Source organism: Zosterops lateralis (genome assembly GCF_965231275.1).
Source record: "Zosterops lateralis genome assembly, contig: SUPER_6_unloc_1, whole genome shotgun sequence".
Lineage (NCBI taxonomy): Eukaryota > Metazoa > Chordata > Aves > Passeriformes > Zosteropidae > Zosterops > Zosterops lateralis.
This window is the reverse complement of record NW_028154616.1, coordinates 2740193-2758264: the sequence shown is the minus strand read 5'-3', so window position 1 is coordinate 2758264 and position 18072 is coordinate 2740193. Positions and strand designations below refer to the sequence as shown.

General features: G+C 45.0%; 1 protein-coding gene across 1 annotated transcript; it reads right to left on the bottom strand.

Annotated features, from left to right (window-relative positions):
- Window positions 1-769: 769 nt before the first annotated feature.
- Window positions 770-9432, bottom strand: DEPDC7 (DEP domain containing 7). Its single transcript, XM_083885339.1, has 9 exons — window positions 9325-9432; window positions 6720-7107; window positions 5037-5167; window positions 3992-4181; window positions 3016-3230; window positions 1732-1874; window positions 1413-1538; window positions 1248-1326; window positions 770-1093 (listed from the first exon to the last, which is right to left on the bottom strand). Exons 1-9 carry the CDS (start codon window positions 9395-9397, stop codon window positions 879-881), a joined length of 1560 nt encoding a protein of 519 aa, XP_083741465.1. The 5' UTR covers window positions 9398-9432; the 3' UTR covers window positions 770-878.
- Window positions 9433-18072: the final 8640 nt, after the last annotated feature.

Below are 18072 nucleotides of genomic sequence, written 5' to 3'. Positions count from 1 at the left end.
GTTTTGGTGGTATCATTCCAAAGATAACTCCATGTGAACCAAAATTAGATGTCTGATCATTTTATATATATATATGATTACAGTTGCCTGTATGGCAAATCTTGGGCTTTCCACTGTATGCCAGACATGGATAAGAAATGCCACAAGAAAAGCCAAAGGCTTATTATTGGCTCCAGCACTTTTCTAATTACAGCTGGTGCCATCAGCAAGAGTTACAGACAGAGTAAAACACTGCAGGGATGAAGATAACTAGCCACAAACAGCACATCCTGTGGCAACCAAAGCCAGACTGACTTAGAAATCCAGACTGACTCTACCACCCCAGGAAAGCCAATTCCTCAATATGGTGCCACTTGAGCTTAAAACAGCCTAGTAATTTGTCACACACAGAGGTTGGTTAGCTGGGAAGCCTGAAAAAAAGCTGTGCAATATCAAGCAGAACGTGTTTTACAGCTCTCTCCAGCACACAGCAAGTCAAAGATCAATGTTATGTGATAGTCACATAATCAATCCAAGGCAAATTAGGGGGGAAAAAAAGCGTCCAGCATAAAATTCAGTGCTAGGGCAAAAGGGGGCAGAGATTTCATTCATGGTGTCCCTCATCACAGTGATTTTTGGTACTTGAATAAAGAGAGTCAACAGACTTGACTTTTGGGGAGGAAAAGATTGTTTTGGTCCTATAGCAGTTAGGAACGAGAAAAGCTAAACTATAAATACAGAGTAAACTCAGGTACTGTTGTTGGCTTTGGTAATAATTGCATAAATCCCATCCATTTCCACAAAATAATTTTATTAGGCAGATACATTAATATAAAAGATTTACAAATATATTAGTGTTTTCACTGCTGGGGTATACAAAGTAATCAATAGTTAAAGTCTCACACACACATATTAGTAACTCTGTCTCCAAAATACTGCATAAAAATACTTGGATTACTACTATGAAACTGTTCTAGCAGCCTCTTTCTCTCTTTGTCAGAGAGCTTTGAATCTTCATCAATAGCTTTCAATAGAGATAACAGCTCATCTTTTGTGGTCTTCTCTGTGTTGGAGCGATACTCTCTTTCATCAAGTTTTTGGCAAAAGGTATAACCTGAAAGGAAACGTGAGACACTCAGAGCATTATCACCACACTCCACCCACCCTCTTTTAGATCAAATCAGTCACTGTTATAGCAAACTTTTTTGCATCACCCATTTCTCATTTGGGGGTATGACAAGATTACAAAGTTCAGTGTGAAGTGTTACCTGTTATCTTGCTGGGATCCTGGCCTTTCTGCAGAGCCAGCAGTTTATTGCTGACCATTTTGTGCAGTGCCCCTGGGATCTGGAACAATACAACAGCAGCTCAGAGAAGGCAGTTCTCCATGAGCATAGCAGATAAACAAAACCCGGCCATTTTCTAGCTCCTACCTTTAACACGTCTCTCTGGTTGTCCACAAGGAACAAGATCAGGAGGTCAGTTTTCCCTCTGGATAAGTTTTTATTGTTGATAATAGCTTTAGAGAACGTCCTTTTCACAACCATCCTGTTGTCACTCTAAAGAACAAAGGGAAATAAATAATGACCAAAAGAGGAGAGTTACTCTCTCCCATTAAGAAAGGCATTTGTTCTTCTGAGACATTGCTTTTCCTGTAGTCACAAATTTAAACTACAAAGGTGTTTTCTGACCAGTACCTGGGACCTCTGGATTTCAGGAAGAGTAAAACAACTGTTAAGAAAGCAGATTTACCTCCTTCTGTAGCTTCAGCTCAGAGTGATATGCCGCGACAGCCATGAAGTACAGCAGTCTCCTGAACTCCTCCCTGACTTGGCTGTCCAGGAGCTTCAAATAGAGCTGAACAGCTTCTAAAGATTGCTCCATCTTCCCATTCACTGGGGAGAGAGAAAGGTATCTATTGCCATATTCATTTAAACAAATGTTAGCATAAAACACCTAAATTAGCCACTGAAGAGATGCCGCTCTCTCTGAACAGAACTAGCCAAACACAGCAATTCATTCTCACAAAAACTTCTCCTAGGCTGAGGAGAGCTGCCTGCAGACTCTGACAACATCCCACACCCTGGCCTTCAGCCTGGCATTAGAGCTCCCTTGTAATTAAGTTCAATTACAGTTCAGCCATCTTAAAGGTGATGTGAAATACTGAAAAAGGAAAATGGTTCTATTAAAAAAAAAAAAGAACGGCTTCTGCTTGTGGTAATAAAGATCTCACAAAAACTGAGGAGTATGTCCGAGATACATGGGCTAGTTGGATTGATTAATTAATTGCAAATTACTTTGTAGAACTTAGTGCTAAGTTTCAATTTGCCTTACTATGGAGAATAGCCATTTTAGGTCTGTGAATTGTTTAAATGAAGTAGGCTGTACTAATATCTTTTATCATGTAGAGAGGAAGAACGGGATATAAATGCAAAGTATTCCAGTTAGCATGGAACAAGAAGAATAAAGGCAGAGAACTTAGGAAAAATAAGGAGATCTGGGATAAAATGTTGAGAACTAAAACATCAAAATCTTTCTAAAATGCTGTCCAAACAAAAATTAAGAAACATTTCTGTGCAAAAAATTAAAAGCTGTCAGTGGGTTACCAAGCATCCAAACAGCTTTCAGTTTAGCTCTTACAGACTAAATATTTACTATTAGGCTGTATTTATATTTCATTTCCCATGGGCACCAGCTGGTACCAAATAACAGTACTCTGATTTCACACCCATTCTACACAGACCTGGACAACAATTACAGAACTGCCTACAGTAAGAACCAAAAGGTCAAAGAACAGTCTTTAAGACTAGAAATTTAAAAAAAACCCAACCACACATAAAACCCTCAAAACAAAAACCAAAACAAAACAGAGAACCAACAAAAAAAAACACACACACACAAAAAAAAAAAAAAAAAAAAAAAAAAAAAAAAAAAAAAAAAAAAAAGTCAGCTTTTAATCTTGGCTCCTGTGGTAAATACTCAGTTTCTCAGTACATACCTCACATAAGCATTGGAACACAGCTCTGTTTTACTTACCTAATAGTTCTGCAATTCCTAAATGAATTTCAGATGCATGGCTTAAGAGGGGCTCCTTTTTTTGGCTGTAGTATCTCCCAATGTTCTCAAACAGCAGCAGTTTCCAGGCATCTGCTTTGTCTGGGTGATCAGGCAGGTTCCTGCTAATATACACCACCATATGATCGGGAAGATACTCCAGACAATCAATTGCTGCAGAGAGCCACTCATCTGTCCTGGAAGACAGAGGGGTTTGGAGCTTTAATTGCAGATGTCCTTCAGGGCGGCTGCAGTGCTTTCCACAGGGAGCAGGTAGGCTGGTTCCTTTATCACAGTGAAAACTGCGTGTGTAGGCACTTAAAGACATCAGAAATTCACACACAAGACACTTCACCTGACACACTCGGGCAGATCACAGTCCTAAGCCTCTTGTTATGTATTTAATCAAGATGAAAAATTAGTAACTCACAAGTAAACAGTCTCAAGCAGTAAAATCCAAAGTCAATCATGTCCTCTGCTGTTAGATAAGAACATAATTATTACTCGATAAACAGAAACATGAACCTTGATCTGATTCAGACTGGCACAAGTTTTTCAGAGAATGTTTTTAACTCTATGCACAGTTTCAAGCTCAGCATTCTTACCTCTTTTAATACAGTAGGAGGAACTAAATGAGTTCCTCACAAGTGATGTTGCTAGGAAAAACTTTCATGATGATTATAAGACCTCTGTTCTTCCCTCAAAGAAGCAGCAAAGAATTCCCCCTCCAATTCCCATCAACTACTGTCAGTGCATTCAAAAACCATCTCAGTATTCAGACATTCTCACTAAGCAAGTGTTATTTACCAGTTATTCCAGTCAAGCCCAACAGTGAAAATGTGCCTGCTCACATCCTTTCTGCAACTGCTACATTTCTACCCCAAGACCAACTGTGCTTTCCATTCCCCTGAGAGCAGAGAGTTTTTCAAAGCTGCAGAGGACAGCAATGGTTACTCACTGCGAGTCACTGAAAGCCTTGAGGATCTCTCTGTCCAGGTAGTTACTTGTGATGACATATCCAGGTGCCTTCCTGGGCTGTGGGAGCTGAGGTCTGATCTCCTGGTGCTCAAGCAGAGACTCCAGGAGAGGGAGGTCGACCAGCTGCAGCAGGCGAGCGATTGTTTGTTCTTGCCACACTTCATTAATAACTGGGAAGGGTGGGTACACAAAGCACATGGAGTCTTAGCATGTGCAAAAAACTGATCACAAGGAAGATAACTCCCCTTCCTCCCATCAGGCCTAACCTAACAGATTGATTTTACCAAAACAGAGACTTGCAGGAGCAAAGCATGGGGTCTTACCAAGCTTGTAGTGCCTTTTATCACCACAAAAGGCAAGAATTACCCATTTATTTAGTTAACTACAAGCGTGGGACAACTGCTTTTCGGGAAAGCCTGAAATGCCTTACACTTTTTGTGTTCTAATTTGCAAACAATCTTCATTCTAGATAAGGGATGAGAAAAAGCTCCTTATCACAGCTTCCTTGCATATTTCCCTATGATGAAACCACAGTTTCCAGGATGCATTAGCACTTTTAACCAAAGGAAAAAACATTAGATCATAGTTTGGTCTGAAAGACAAGCCATGAATTGTCAAAAATAGTTTCACACAGGACTGAAGGAGTGCTGGATGATACACAATTCATTTCTAGCTAACTGCAGACTATTTGCCTTAACTAAAGCAACCACACAAGTAGTGCAGGTAACTGAATATTATGAATATTTCTAACTCAAATCAAGCTCTATACATTGGGTATTCTCCTCCACAAAAGCCAATTGATTTTATTTCAATCAAGAGATAGTGCCTCTTGTCTGATGAAATAAAAAGGCAAAAGGCAAGCCTGCAACAAATACAATTTGCCTTTCCACCACCTAGTGTTCAAACCAAAATACTGTGAGTGTCAGTTTGCCTCCCTACCCAACCTGAGGGGCACAAGTCTTCCCAGTGCTACAGATGTACCTTCCTCCTCCCACAGACAAATGACTGTGACATTATTGGCTTACCTCGGTGGGATAAGCTATCTGAGATGTTTACTTGAGGACTGCTTGCAGGTCTTAGGCTTAGGTTTTCCCAAAGATCCTCCAAGCTTTCTGCTTTGAATGGAGGAGAGTGGAACAACGTGCTCTTTTCATATCTGAGATTAAAAACAGTTTATATATATATCTATAATCATATATATGGATAACCAAACATATAATGCAACATACAGATATGGGTAACTGTCCCAAGAGCAAAAATTTTCTCCTGTGTAGATATTTATATCTTCCCCCTTGTCTCCCCTGCCTGACACTTCCTCTGTCCAAGTTATCCAGGAGAATGTATGATACCTTCAAAAATTATTTGTATGTAACAGAACCACTCCAGCCACAAAATTACTGTTCCTCTGAGCGTAGCTGTATGATTTCAATTCCCACAGCTTCTTCGTTTTAGAGCACTGCAAAATCTTTTTGATGTCCATTATCTTTGACAGAGATGTGACAAGCTGCATGTATCTGTATCTGTTCCTTTCACTAAATGGAGAAATGTAACCTGATGGATCTGTGCCCTGCCGAGAAGAAAAACACCTTCATTCTACACTAATAAAACAGGAATATTCTTGTTTAATGACTGTTTGTTCATTATATTCTAAGTCTTACTTCAACAGCTCTCGTGATGAAAATATTTTTAAATACCACACATAATTAAAGTGGCTTTAATTTCTCATGAATTATCTTTTTAAATAAAGACTTGGGACAGTGCTTTAGGACAGAACGGGAGCTAGTGGGAGAGAGGGGGGAAGCAGGGCAAAAGAAATATTTTTAATCACTGTTCCCCCACTTTTTTCATCACGGTTGATGCACTCAAGTTCACATTTGCTACCCACACAAACATGTCAATCGAATAAGGCATTTCCATTTTGGGTCAATACTATTTACAGTTTTCAAAAGTGCACATTGCTAAAGCTACCCCATTAAATACATCCATGTAGTTTCTTGTAAGAGTATGTCAGAGTAGGTGAAGAGATGAACACTGAACAAGAACTGTTTAAGGGAAGTTATTTGGCAAAGGGGCACCTACATGTTCTGCTTTGTGCAGGTTTAGTCAGTACCAGGGTTTTCTCTACCCACTCCTAAGAGGACAGGGAAACAAAACTTCACCATTGCACTTCCCTATGGTCCTAGGATGGAGTGCAATAGCATAACAGGAGAAGAGCCTGCTACCCTGCCTGGGAACAAGTCATACATGGATAAAGAAACAGCTAAAAAAAGAGCTAAATTGGAAGTATAGTGAAGTGAAGATGATGAAAGGAGAAAACAATTTTTCCTTAGAAGTTGCACGGATTACTGGTTTATGCCAGAGCTAGATGTGCAGTGACTAAAGACTGCCTTGTTGCTTTAGCTTGTTTGATGCACCTGAATTGCAGTTGGTTATATTGATTTAGATGAGTATGTAAATGCACTTAATTTCTACCCTCTCACCTCCCTCCCCCAAGGCAACGTGATAACAGACAAGAGAAAACAAGGAACCATGTAGGCTGAGTGATTTACTCTCTTCAAATTGCTCTTTCCTACCTGTCTTCCACCCACAAACATCTATGCAGTGTCTATTTTTACCCTGTAAAGTATGAGTTTTCTTTTCTCTCCCCCAGAACACGTACTATCTTCCTCTTGTAAAACAACTTCATCTCTTCACCTCCACGTACTAACCTCTGTGGGGTAGACTGCAGGTGATCTTTCTCCAGCTCTGGCTGGTTGGAGGCACTCGTGAATCTATAGAGGCTGCTGCTGCTGTCCTCAAACACGGAGCGTTTGTCTTTCCCAAAGACCCTGGTGGAGACAGCCTCGAACACTTTGCAATCCATCAGCGCCTGGCACACGCGCACCACCTTAGCCCGGGAGATATCCACGTCCCCGAAATACTTGTTCTGCAGGAGGTGGGCAAAGACAACATCCACGGCATCCGAGCCAATGAAACAGTCATGGTGACACTTCAGGTTCTGCCGGCGCTTCTTCACTTCCACTTGAGCCTGAAGAGCGCTGATGATGCTGCTCCAGACGAATGTCGCTCCAAACGGCTTCTGTGCCAAGCTAAAGCCTGGGGACACACACAAAGGCTGAATTCATGCTGCAGGCACAGAGAACTGCCCCCTTGCTGCCTTCTAGCTCTCATCAACCTTGTAAGGGTTTGAAAATCTCTGAGACTTCCACTTTGGCTTGGGTTGTGCAGGCATTAACACTTGGTTACTTCCTCAGCAAGTCTGTCTGCTCTGTGCCACCGTCTCCCTCTCTCTGGTGGTTCCTCTCACCACACCAGCCTAAAGCTTTGCAACCAGGAGTTCCTCTTTTCTCAGCCTCTCACTTTGCCCTTTTGTGTGTCCCTTGGTCACTGAATGGTTACCCCTGCAGAACCACTGCTGAGCACAGAGGTCCCACAACCACAAACCAGCTGTTAACACCCGGTTCCTCCACTAACACTAACAGAGCAGCACAGCTGGACAGGGAAGAGGGAAGGCAGGTTGAAGAGACAGAACCCTGTTTGCCACAGAACTGTGCATACACAGGAGCTACCTAACATCAGTGCTTAGCACACCACTAACAAGACCATGAGTTCTCTCGAGATGCCCCTCACTCCACACTTACACACCAGACAGCCCTTTGCCACCTCAGCTCCAGTGGAAGCAACAGCTCAGTGCACCCAACGCCACTTCCTTGAGCCAGTCTGTCTTCCCTCCCCCAGTGAAACCAGTGAACTATTACTCATTCACCAGTCTGATTAGACTAAAACGCCAGCAGTTTGACCTGAGGCAACACTCAGCCTCCACAAGGACTTAAAAACACACAAAGTTTGCAGGTGGCACCTAACTGGGGAGAGCTGCAGCCGCCTGCGAGGTTAGAACTAAAATATGTTTTTCAGTAAGTCAGATTAATAATTTACTAAGAGTGAAAGCAGGGGAAGAAGAGAGAAATCAAGAGCTGAAGGACAAAATATGGAAGGAGGAGTTGGCAGCAATCCTGCAGAAAGCCAGCTGGGATTGTGACAGACCTCAAACCAAATGAATTAACAGTGCAATGCAGTGTTTGAAAAAAACAACAACATGCAACTCCTTCTGGAACATATTACCATGAGTGTTTTCCACAGAGATGCAGGAGGGTTTTTTTTCTGCTCTGTTTAGTCTGAAGTGGCTTTAGTCAGAGAATTGTATTCCAGTTTGAGGCACCAGTTTTCAGCTGATCCCCAGCTACAGAAATCGGCAAATAAACAAGGGGGAAAGGAATGGTAGAGGGGCAGTGAAGACTGAGAAGAGGGAGAGAAAGCAAGGAGCACAATACCATTTGAACACACCAACGTTTCAGAAAGTCAGCGACAGTTATCTTTCTGAAAAGATTCACGTCAGGGAAAAAACAAAACAAAGAAAAACAAAGCAGCTCTTTAATATACAGCATTTAACCAGCCAAGGTAGAAATCTCCCAAAACTTCCACTTTCCAAAGCTTTAAAAGTACAAGACAGACAAAGCACATACATAACCGTTAATACTTTAACCTGAGGAAAACTTCAGGCAGGCAGAACAAACACAGAATTCTCTTCCAGCCCTACATTCCAATAGCCAGCTATGTTCTTTGGGAGCAAAGAGCCCCCAACACCACCCAACATACAACAACGCTGGTTTCTGTCGGTAGAATAAATACCAACAGGTATGACCTACAATGCTTTAACTACTACCCACGGCTCTATCCCGCACAGAGCCTTCCTTACATGCAAAGAGCCTTCAGATCTTTTCTGAGGGACGCATGGCACCAAGGCAAGTTTCCTCAAAGTTCAGGTGCTCAAGGCAGCGAAAGAAAAAAGGCAAAACCAGTTCCCGGGGAGCACCCTTACATCGCGTACGCCGCGCTACCGAGGCACCCGCTCTTAACCCGCTCTGGGGACACGGAGCTGCCCAAGCCCCCCTAGCACCCACAGCTCCGCGGGCAGGGCAGGGCAAGTACAGCACGGCAGGGCAGGGCAGAGCCCGCGGAGCCCGGCGCTGCCGCCTGGCCCGAAGCTCCCACTCCTGCCGGGGGAACGGGAGCGCAGCCGGGACGGGAACCCCGGGCGGAAGCGGCTCCCGGAGCGCGGCCAATTTTTGAACTTCCCACAGCCGGGAAAAGCGCAGAGCGCAGCCGCCGCTGGAGGGGACCCGCATCCCACGGCGGGAAGCGCCGTCCCGTCCATCCCGCCGCTCCCGGGCTGAGAGCAGCCCGCTCCTCCCGTTCCCGCTCTCACCCCCCGTCCCACAGCCCGCCGCCCCCGGTGCCGGTGCCCGGCCGTACCCGGTGGCCTGGCGGCAGGGCTGCAGACTGTGCTGAGGCTCAGAGCCGCCGCCTTCTCCCGCACCGTGGCCATGGCGAGCGCCAGCTCCGCGCATCTGCCGGGCCGGGCGCGCCCGCGGCGCTTGGAGCCCGCGGGGGCGGAGCCGCAGCGCCCACGCCCCGGGCGGGGCCGGGCACTAAGGGCAGCGACCGCCCGGACACTGCCCCAGCTCCTCCTGCCCGGCGCGGCTTCGTCCCGGCAGCAGCCACGGAACCATCGTCAGCGAGAGAAGGGACCTCTAGACCAGTCTAATCCCCCTGCCGAGGGCACCGGGAGCAGCTGGAACAGGAACGCGTCTGAGTGCGTTTAGAATGTCTGTTCCAGTGTGCTGCCACGCTGGAACAATGGAAAGAAGCTTCAATGGAAAGAAGCTCTTCCTCATATCGAAGTAGAACTTCTTCTGTTTTAGTTTATAGCCAGTGCCCCTAGTTCTGTCGCTGGGCACCACCAAAAAGAGTCTTTGAGATGTTTATATACATTGATGAGATCCCATCTCAGTCTTCTCTTTTCCAGACTAAACAGGCCCAGCTCCTGCAGTCTCTCCTCTTGAGAGAGATGCTCCAGACCCCTCAGCATCGTTGTGATCTTCCACTGGGCCCTCCCTGGTAGTTCTGTGTCTTTTTTGTACTGAGGAGCCCAGAACTGGACATGGTATTCCAGATAAGACTAGCAGTATCCATAGGAAAGTGGCTGCTGTGGGAAGGGTGGAAATGCTGCACAGAACTGATGCTGCTCAAGGTCCTGGGTCTGGTGTGAGAGCACCTGGTCCTGGCTGGGGAACTGTGCCCTGACCCTTCCTGCAGTACTGCCAGCACCACCTCCATTCCTGGCAGCAGGACAAGTCCCTGCTGACACAAAATGCTGGATTTCACAGAATCCCAGCTGGATCAGGCTGGAAGGGCCCACAGTGGGACTCCTGGTCCAGCCTCCCTGCCCAAGCTGGGCCATCCCAGAGCACAGGGCACAGGATTGTGTGCAGGTGGGTCTGGAATGTCTCAATGAGGGAGACTCCACAGCCTCTCTGGGCAGTCTGTTCCAGTGTGTAACCACTGCACAGTGAAGCTCTTCCTCAGGTTTAAGTGGGAGTTTCTGTGAATCAGTTTCTGCCCATTCTTGTCCCATTGCCTGGCACAACCTAGAAGTGCCTGGCTCCATCCTCTCAGCTTTGGATATTCAGACGCATGGATAAGACCCTCTCTGTTCTCTTCTCCAGGCTGAACAGACCCAGCTCCCTCTGCCTTTCCTTGTAACAGATTCCCCAGTCCCACAATCACCCTCATTGCCCTCAGCTGGACTCACTCCAGGAGCTTCCTAAACAATTCTCTTTATTTCCCCCTTATTTATGGTGTCATTTCAAACCCCAGATGGGTCAGATCTGTTTCTATGGGTTGACCTGAGCACAGGCCTCGTACATGGCCAGGGCTGAACACCTGAACACTGCCCTTGGTTGTTCCTGTGGGACACACAGCTTGAACAGCACATGTGGTTGAAGTTCTCTTGTGATCTCTTCTATGAGCTGTTCATTATAGCAGCTGGCATTTCTCATTGCAATGAAATGAAATAATAAATTCATTTTTAGAGTAATAAGTGTTTTTTCTGCTGCCTGCAACAAGCTGCTGAGAGATCCAACATAATTTCCTACTGTGTATAAAGTATAATTTTCTACTAAGAATCAAGTATTTTGATATTCTTACTCAATGGAAGTATATTAGAACAACATAAAACAATTCGTGTTTTTTGGATTGATTTCCATAGGAACAACAAACTGATCTCCATGGTACAGACTCACAAGTATGTAATGCATGTGAAAGACCAAATAATACGTTACAAGTGCTTGAAAAATTCACTTTGAGTCATCAGATTATTGAACTTTAGCCTGTTCTATGTCCAGTTCTGTGCTAGCAGGTGTAAATGCAGGACCTTTGGTATCCACTGAAGCTCAGGGCAGCCTTCTTTTATCCTCATTTGTCACACTTACAGGGAGGGCACTGCATGTTTGTCCATTGTATGCAAATAAGTAGACAATGCACTTCATTGGAAGCTGTGAAAAATTACTGCAGGTAACTAGGTACCATTGACTGGTGGCAGACAACCATTTCTTCATGTTTCATTGCCTGAGCAATGAGTATTTGATAAAGGGAGTTCCAGAAGTGGAAGTTTTTGTGAAGTTTTTCAGATAAGGAAGTCTTAAGTCTCTGGGCACTTAGATTCCTTTCCTTAGAGAAAGGAATCTATTCAAGCTGTAGCAAAATGCCAGCCTACAAAAATGAAAGTTCATATTGTTTCCTGAACAATAGGAAGTGACTAACAGAGATTTGTTTGTTGGGGAAAGAAGGGAAGATTTTTTAAAAAAGTAGTCCTGATTCACAGGTACCAATAAGAACCCAATAAAATAACATATAATCCATAGGTCAGTGAGGATTTCCATAATGCACTGTTTTAGTATTCCCTGCTTTTGTAGCAGTTTGCTGCTAGAATTTTTGGTGCATTACCAAAATATAACAGCAAATCAGTAAATACTGGAGTAAATTTTAATTTTAAAAAAATAATTTTTGCGCAGTTGTTGAAATAAAGCGATGCAGTCATCCTTAAGTGGTTCACCTAATCTTAAGAGAATTTAAACCCACAAACATTTTCAAGTAGGAGGTGCAGCAATCAGAACATTGCACCTTACACTGGAGAATGATTTCACAAACACTATTTGCAGGGAACAGAGCCACAGCCAGTGCACTGTGGGCTGCTCACCGAGAAGTTTGTAAGGTTTTTGTCCTTGTATTTTATTACCAGGGGATCAGCAGCCTCCCCTGTATTTCTGCCTTTGCCTTCATGTTTTCTGCCAGCGACCACAGCCCTGACACCCCAGTTTTGACAGGGGCAGATACTGGCTGGTTAGACAGCTGTGGTCAAATAGTATCTGAGAAATGCTATCTTTTGGTATTTCTTAACATAATTGTAAAATGCATTCCTAAAGCACATTAGACATTTATGTAATTATTAATATATAAATAATTATTGACAATATAATAATTTTATACAGTCACTTTAAATAGTGCAACCTCATGAAGCCAGGATGGTCTTGGCTGGGGTAATTCCTCAGACCATGGTGGAAACATCTCAGGATAACAGTACAACTCACTGTCTCTCATCTCTCCTTCCACAGCGTGCTCCCCTAATTAACCTCCATAAAGCTGAACACAGGTTGCACAGGAGAATGCCAATTACAAAGATGAAATGAACATAATTTATTAATAAAATTATTTGAGGCTAATGTATTTTTAACAAAAGTCCTAGTTTGTACAGTTGTGTCAGATTCTTTGCAACTGTCACAAAGGACTTTCATAGCAAGGGAGAGCAAAATAAAAATTTATTTTCATTTATTTCCAGGTCATCTAAAAATATTCCTACCAGCCTACAACCACTCAAAAGAGTGGTTATGTTTTGAAGAACTTAAAAACTTCAGTTTTTAGGAATTTTTGAGTCTCATGTAAGACCTATAGGGTTTAATAGGAAGAAGAAAGCAGAAACAGAGTATTTAAATTCAACAGCCACAATTTCAGGCCTGTCTGCTGATTAACTTTGTTATGTCAATTAAGTGTTTGCTCAAAGATAAAGATGATGATAAAGATCCACTTTCAGGTCTTGTCTGATAATGGAGGGAAAGAAGGCAAAATGGAAACTTGCAGCTCACAAAGTGAGGAATGATGCACACCTGCACAGCCAACCAGGATGTGGAAGTAGAGCACTCATAATTTCCAGACACTGGGCACAAATGAAGGAGATATGATTGGATGTAAGACCTTATAAAGTAAAAACATGAGTGTGTGATTAAGTATTTCAAGATCACTCTCAGAAAGACAAAACTTGGAGGCTGTGTTGTCCAGAAGAGATGGAGGCATATTAATAGAAAATATGGGGTGCTGCTGTTTTATCTACAACAGATCAATCCTTGGTTAAGTGACTGGGAAATATTATGTGTTCTTGAAAAAAACACAGGGAAAAGTTTTAATTTTCTAAGTTTTAAAAAACTGGAAGGACACCAAAGCTGGAACATAAGCTTTTCTAAAACCCAGCATAGTTCAGTGTTCCAATTATTATTCAAAATTTTAATGCCCAAATTGAAGAATAATAATTGTCACTGAAAATTGACTAGGAAATAAAGAGGGATTTTTGCAGAACAATAGCATCCAATTTATTTTCAAGTGAAATTAGATCCCATTTTTTCGAATGGTTAACATAAAATTCTGCATTTCAAATGCCTCTCTTACATCCCAAACATGAAGGCTCTCAGAAGGCTCTCTCTTCTATACCAACTTTATTCTTAAGATTTCAAATGTCTTCCCATAACAATAAAGCCTTAAAGATTAAGTGTATATCAACACAGTTTTAATGTATACATACATAAAATTTTTGCCATTATCATCATTGTTGAACCCAATCTTTATGTCTGAAAAAGCACAGCAATTAATAATTACCATAAAAATTCAGAAAAATATTCCAGTTATTTAGAACAGTTACACTTCTGTTTTTCCCCCACAACAATGCCTGTATTCACTACAGTGGTGAAGTTGATGAAAGGAGAACATTATAAAGAGTAACCCTTAAAATGTTGCTCCATTCCATTCACAAATGTCAGACAAATTAAAGTTCAGCATGTGGTTCACTGTCGCACAGAGATCCTCATGGAAGGGAAAATCAACAGCTTCTGTTACAGAAATTGCTACAATTATCATGGCATTATCAAATCTGCTCTGCCTCGATGCCTGAAGACACAAAGGCCAGTGCAAAAGGTTTTCAGTAATGAAATGGACCTATAAAAATTGGGGAACTCTCTTCTTTGGTCATCTCAAATTTAAGAACATGACCAGCTCTTCACAAAACACCAGATAGCAAAGGGCTGTTTGACAAGGTGGACAGATCTGAAGGCAGATTACAGAGCTGTCACAGGGAATCTCCTTTATTACTGACTAACAGGTTCTGCCATTTGTAGCTCAGAACACGATGACTGCTTGGGGCTGAGCTCCACGGGCTGAAGAGGGCAGACACTCTCCCTTAGGATGCAGAGCAGGTTATTTCACCTGCTTAGTCCCATTTCCCACCTACATTTGAATTAAAAAAGAGGACACTGAAGCCACAGCAACCACAGCACCTGCCCCACTGCTGAGAGGCTGCTCCAGAGTCAGGCTGGGTCAGAGCACCATTTACTCCTGAAGGGCAGCTCTGGGATTTTACGGTGAAGTGAAATCTGTAAGGATCCCACCCTGGCATTTCTGAAGAGCCTGGAACAATAAACAAGCTCCCAGGACAGAAGTTTCTGGGTGCCGGACTGCTGGAGGCGACAAAGGGCGCATTGTCGGGAGCGCCATCCTTTATTAGCAATGTGTCTGCGGGAGCAGGGCAGGCAGGGCCGGGAGGAGAGAGGCTGAGTGTGCTGGTGCACACTGACCCCCGCTGGAATGTGCTCCAGGAGCAGCCACAGCACGACCGGACACCAGTCCTCCAGGTGGCTCACGGCAAGGAAGTGGCAATGGAGCAACCTCACCGCAAAACACGACTTGTGATGTCACAAACCGCCCCCCGCCCCCCCCCCCCCCCCCCCCCCCCATTTCTCAGCCTTAATAAAGATAAAAGGATTTTGTCTTAAGGGGATTTTTCAGCTTTTCCCTCTAGTGGATGTTTCCTGGGACTTCAAGCACGATTAGAGGCTGTAACCAGAGACTGACTCCACCATCCCTCAATGAGTCTTGGGCGCTCCGGCACCGCTGCCTGGATTAGGACTCCTCTCGGAACAGCGAAGGCTCAGTGTCTTCTGCACGCCAGAAACCTGCTCAGCCAGAATGAGCCGGTGCAATTGGACACTTGGATAATTCAGGCGGCAGGAGTCATTCTCTGCCCAGCTGGGAGGTGCCACTTCTCCGCAAAGCTGCAGTTAACCCAATGTTAACTCCGCTATTGCGAAACACAAAACCAAACGCTAACCAGTGTCACTGCTGAGAGGGGCTTTGGGTGATTTCAGAAAGAATTAGGGGAGCAGCTGGCACCAGTTCATAGCTGTAGAGAGCCTGAAGGAGCAGTGATGTCCACCTGAAGCACAGCGAGGTGGTAAATTCATTGTGGGACAAACAAGTTCAAGTTCCTCCTCCCACAGTGAGCACTCACTAGTGGCACCAGCCTAATGGGACAGGAGGAGCTGATGGGTGACAAGTGAGAACTCTAAATGGATTTTCTGAGCAAAACTGAATTCCTGATTTTGACTGTTTTGATTTTCCTAGAAAACAGCAGCATACCATTTATACTGTAGGGCAGAGAATCAGGGTTATAGTTTATGTCTGTTAGAAGCAGGAATCTATCATTCACCTTTTATATTACCGTGCAATGTGCTGGGGCCACCTAACTCAATTATGCCATATTTTGCCAGGCCTGTGGTTTAGGATAGGAAAATATCCCCAGAAGCATCCTGCAGAATTTTATTACCCCACTAAACCCAAAGGGAGCTTGTACAGTTCATGGCAAAAAGAAAGTGACAGTCCCTGGCAAAGCATTTCCTGTTACCTGGTTTCTGGGGTTTATTTAAGGCAGCTCGTTCTAGAATTGCAACACTTGGACTTTCACAGAACATGTGAGCACCCTCTTTAACTCCTTCAGTGCAAAGTCCATTGACTGTGGTCAAACTACCTCTAAACAAAGTTGCAGGATGCTGCACTGAAACAAACAGGTGTTCCCTTACTGTTGTTTGTCAGGAAAGCTGTAGGGACAGGAATTTCTGCATTCTGACCAACAACAAAACCCTGGGAGGTTTCAGAAGCCACCAAAGCTGCTTTACTTAGGAAAGAGCTCTAAATCCTCATCCTCCCAGAGCTTTGAACAAGTTGGCCATTTGACCTAAGCACATAATAAAACATTGATCCTCCAGCTTTTATTCAATTATCATATCGCTTACCTTCTGTTGCCACAGCAAAAATATCTGATACATAATTGAAAAGTTGAAACCCTTGATTGTCATGGAATAAGTGTATTAATATTTAAATGTAATAATCTTAAATTGTAATGTAACAGTAAGGAGCCACCTCCGTGGTCCCCCTGAGGGGAGCAGTGGGGGGGGGGGCTGCTTGGTCACTAGAGGCTGCCCGCAGTCCCCCCCGACGCCAGAGTGAACTGCCCGCTGCCTTGGGAGAGCCTGCACCTCCCCCCCAGACCCCGGAACGAGCTGCCCGCCACCTTAAGAAAACCTGCACAGACACCGAAGTGGGCTATCCCAGCCCCAACCCCCACGAAATGCTGGCTGCCCGCGCCTTCCCACCCCCCCGCCGCCAAAGCTATGCCGTGTGCCCCTGCCCCAGGCATGGCCCTGCCGACGGGGCGGCCCGCAGCTCCTAGCCGATGTGGCCACCGGACCGCCGCCGCTGCCAGACTGCCGCCGGCACGGCTCTGCCGACGGGGCGGCCCGCCCCCAACCCAACCCGCTCCAAGAGGACCCGCTCCCCGAGCCACGGCGGATAGCCGCCGAGCCGCCGGCGTGCCGTTCCTCACCCCGAGCATCCGCTTGCCTCGGGCTGGCGCGGCCCGGCTCCCAGAGCCTGTAAAACCACCGCCATGTGGCACGAGCTGCCGAACCAGCCCGAGCCCGGCGCGGAGAACCCCTGCGCTCCCAAAGACTACTCCCGCGCTACAGCACAAGCAGAACGTCCCGTGCCTTCCCACCGCTGCCCCGTCCCGACGTAGCCCTGCCGACGGGGCAGCCCGCGGCTCCTAGCCCTCACGGCCATGTAGCCGCCGCCGCCGGCATGACTCTGCCGATGGGGCGGCCGGCCCCCGTCCCGGCCCTCACGGCTCCTACACCGCTCCCGCCGCAGAGCGGCCAAAAGCATACACCCGTGCCCCTCCCATCGAACCCGCAGGACCTCCGAGACGCCCGCTCCCCGTGTAGCGCAGCCATCTCGCTGATGCCAGTTGCAAAATAACTCCAGTCCACCATGAGGCTGCTCCAGCCCCTGCCCCCCTGGGGCAGCCCCGTAAAACATGTAAATTAGAAATCCCAAAGCATTCTGGGACCCTTTTTAACACCAAAAACCCCCTATAAAGATAAATCTAAGTAAAATTTAAACCCACAAAAACCAGTACTAAGCTGTATATACCCTAGAGTATCAATAGAGCTAATTAATACAATTTTTGTAACTCGCTGTAACCTAAAAATACCAAAAGAAAGGTGAGACCCCGACGCAAACAAACAGAAATCAGAACTCCTTGGAGACTCCCGGCGAGGGAAGAGTTCTCCAGCTCTGAAACTTCCTGCTGCAGAGCTGACCAGGACCCTCCTCCTCAAGGGAGAACCCGGTTGCAAGATCCCTCGAGCCACCCTTGTAAGAGCTGATTAATAAAGGCATTTTAAGGAGAAAAATATTATCTCTGCCCATTTTTAACATTCCCAATTACATAGTTTATGATTTCAAATAACACATGTAGTAAGTTGAACTAAAAACTAAAATGAAGGACCTTAGCTGCTCCTTCAGTCCTGCTCATGAGCTCTGCTGTTAGTGCTCTTTCCCTCTACCCTTTGGCCATCAGGTAGGTAAATAAAAACCAACAAAACCAACCAAAATTAAGCACCCACAGAGAAAAGAAAATGCCCAGTGGAATTTTTAAAAGCAAAAACCTAAGGCATACTCAGGACAAATGAGAGAGTATAGCCCTGAAATTTTGTCAGCTCTTTT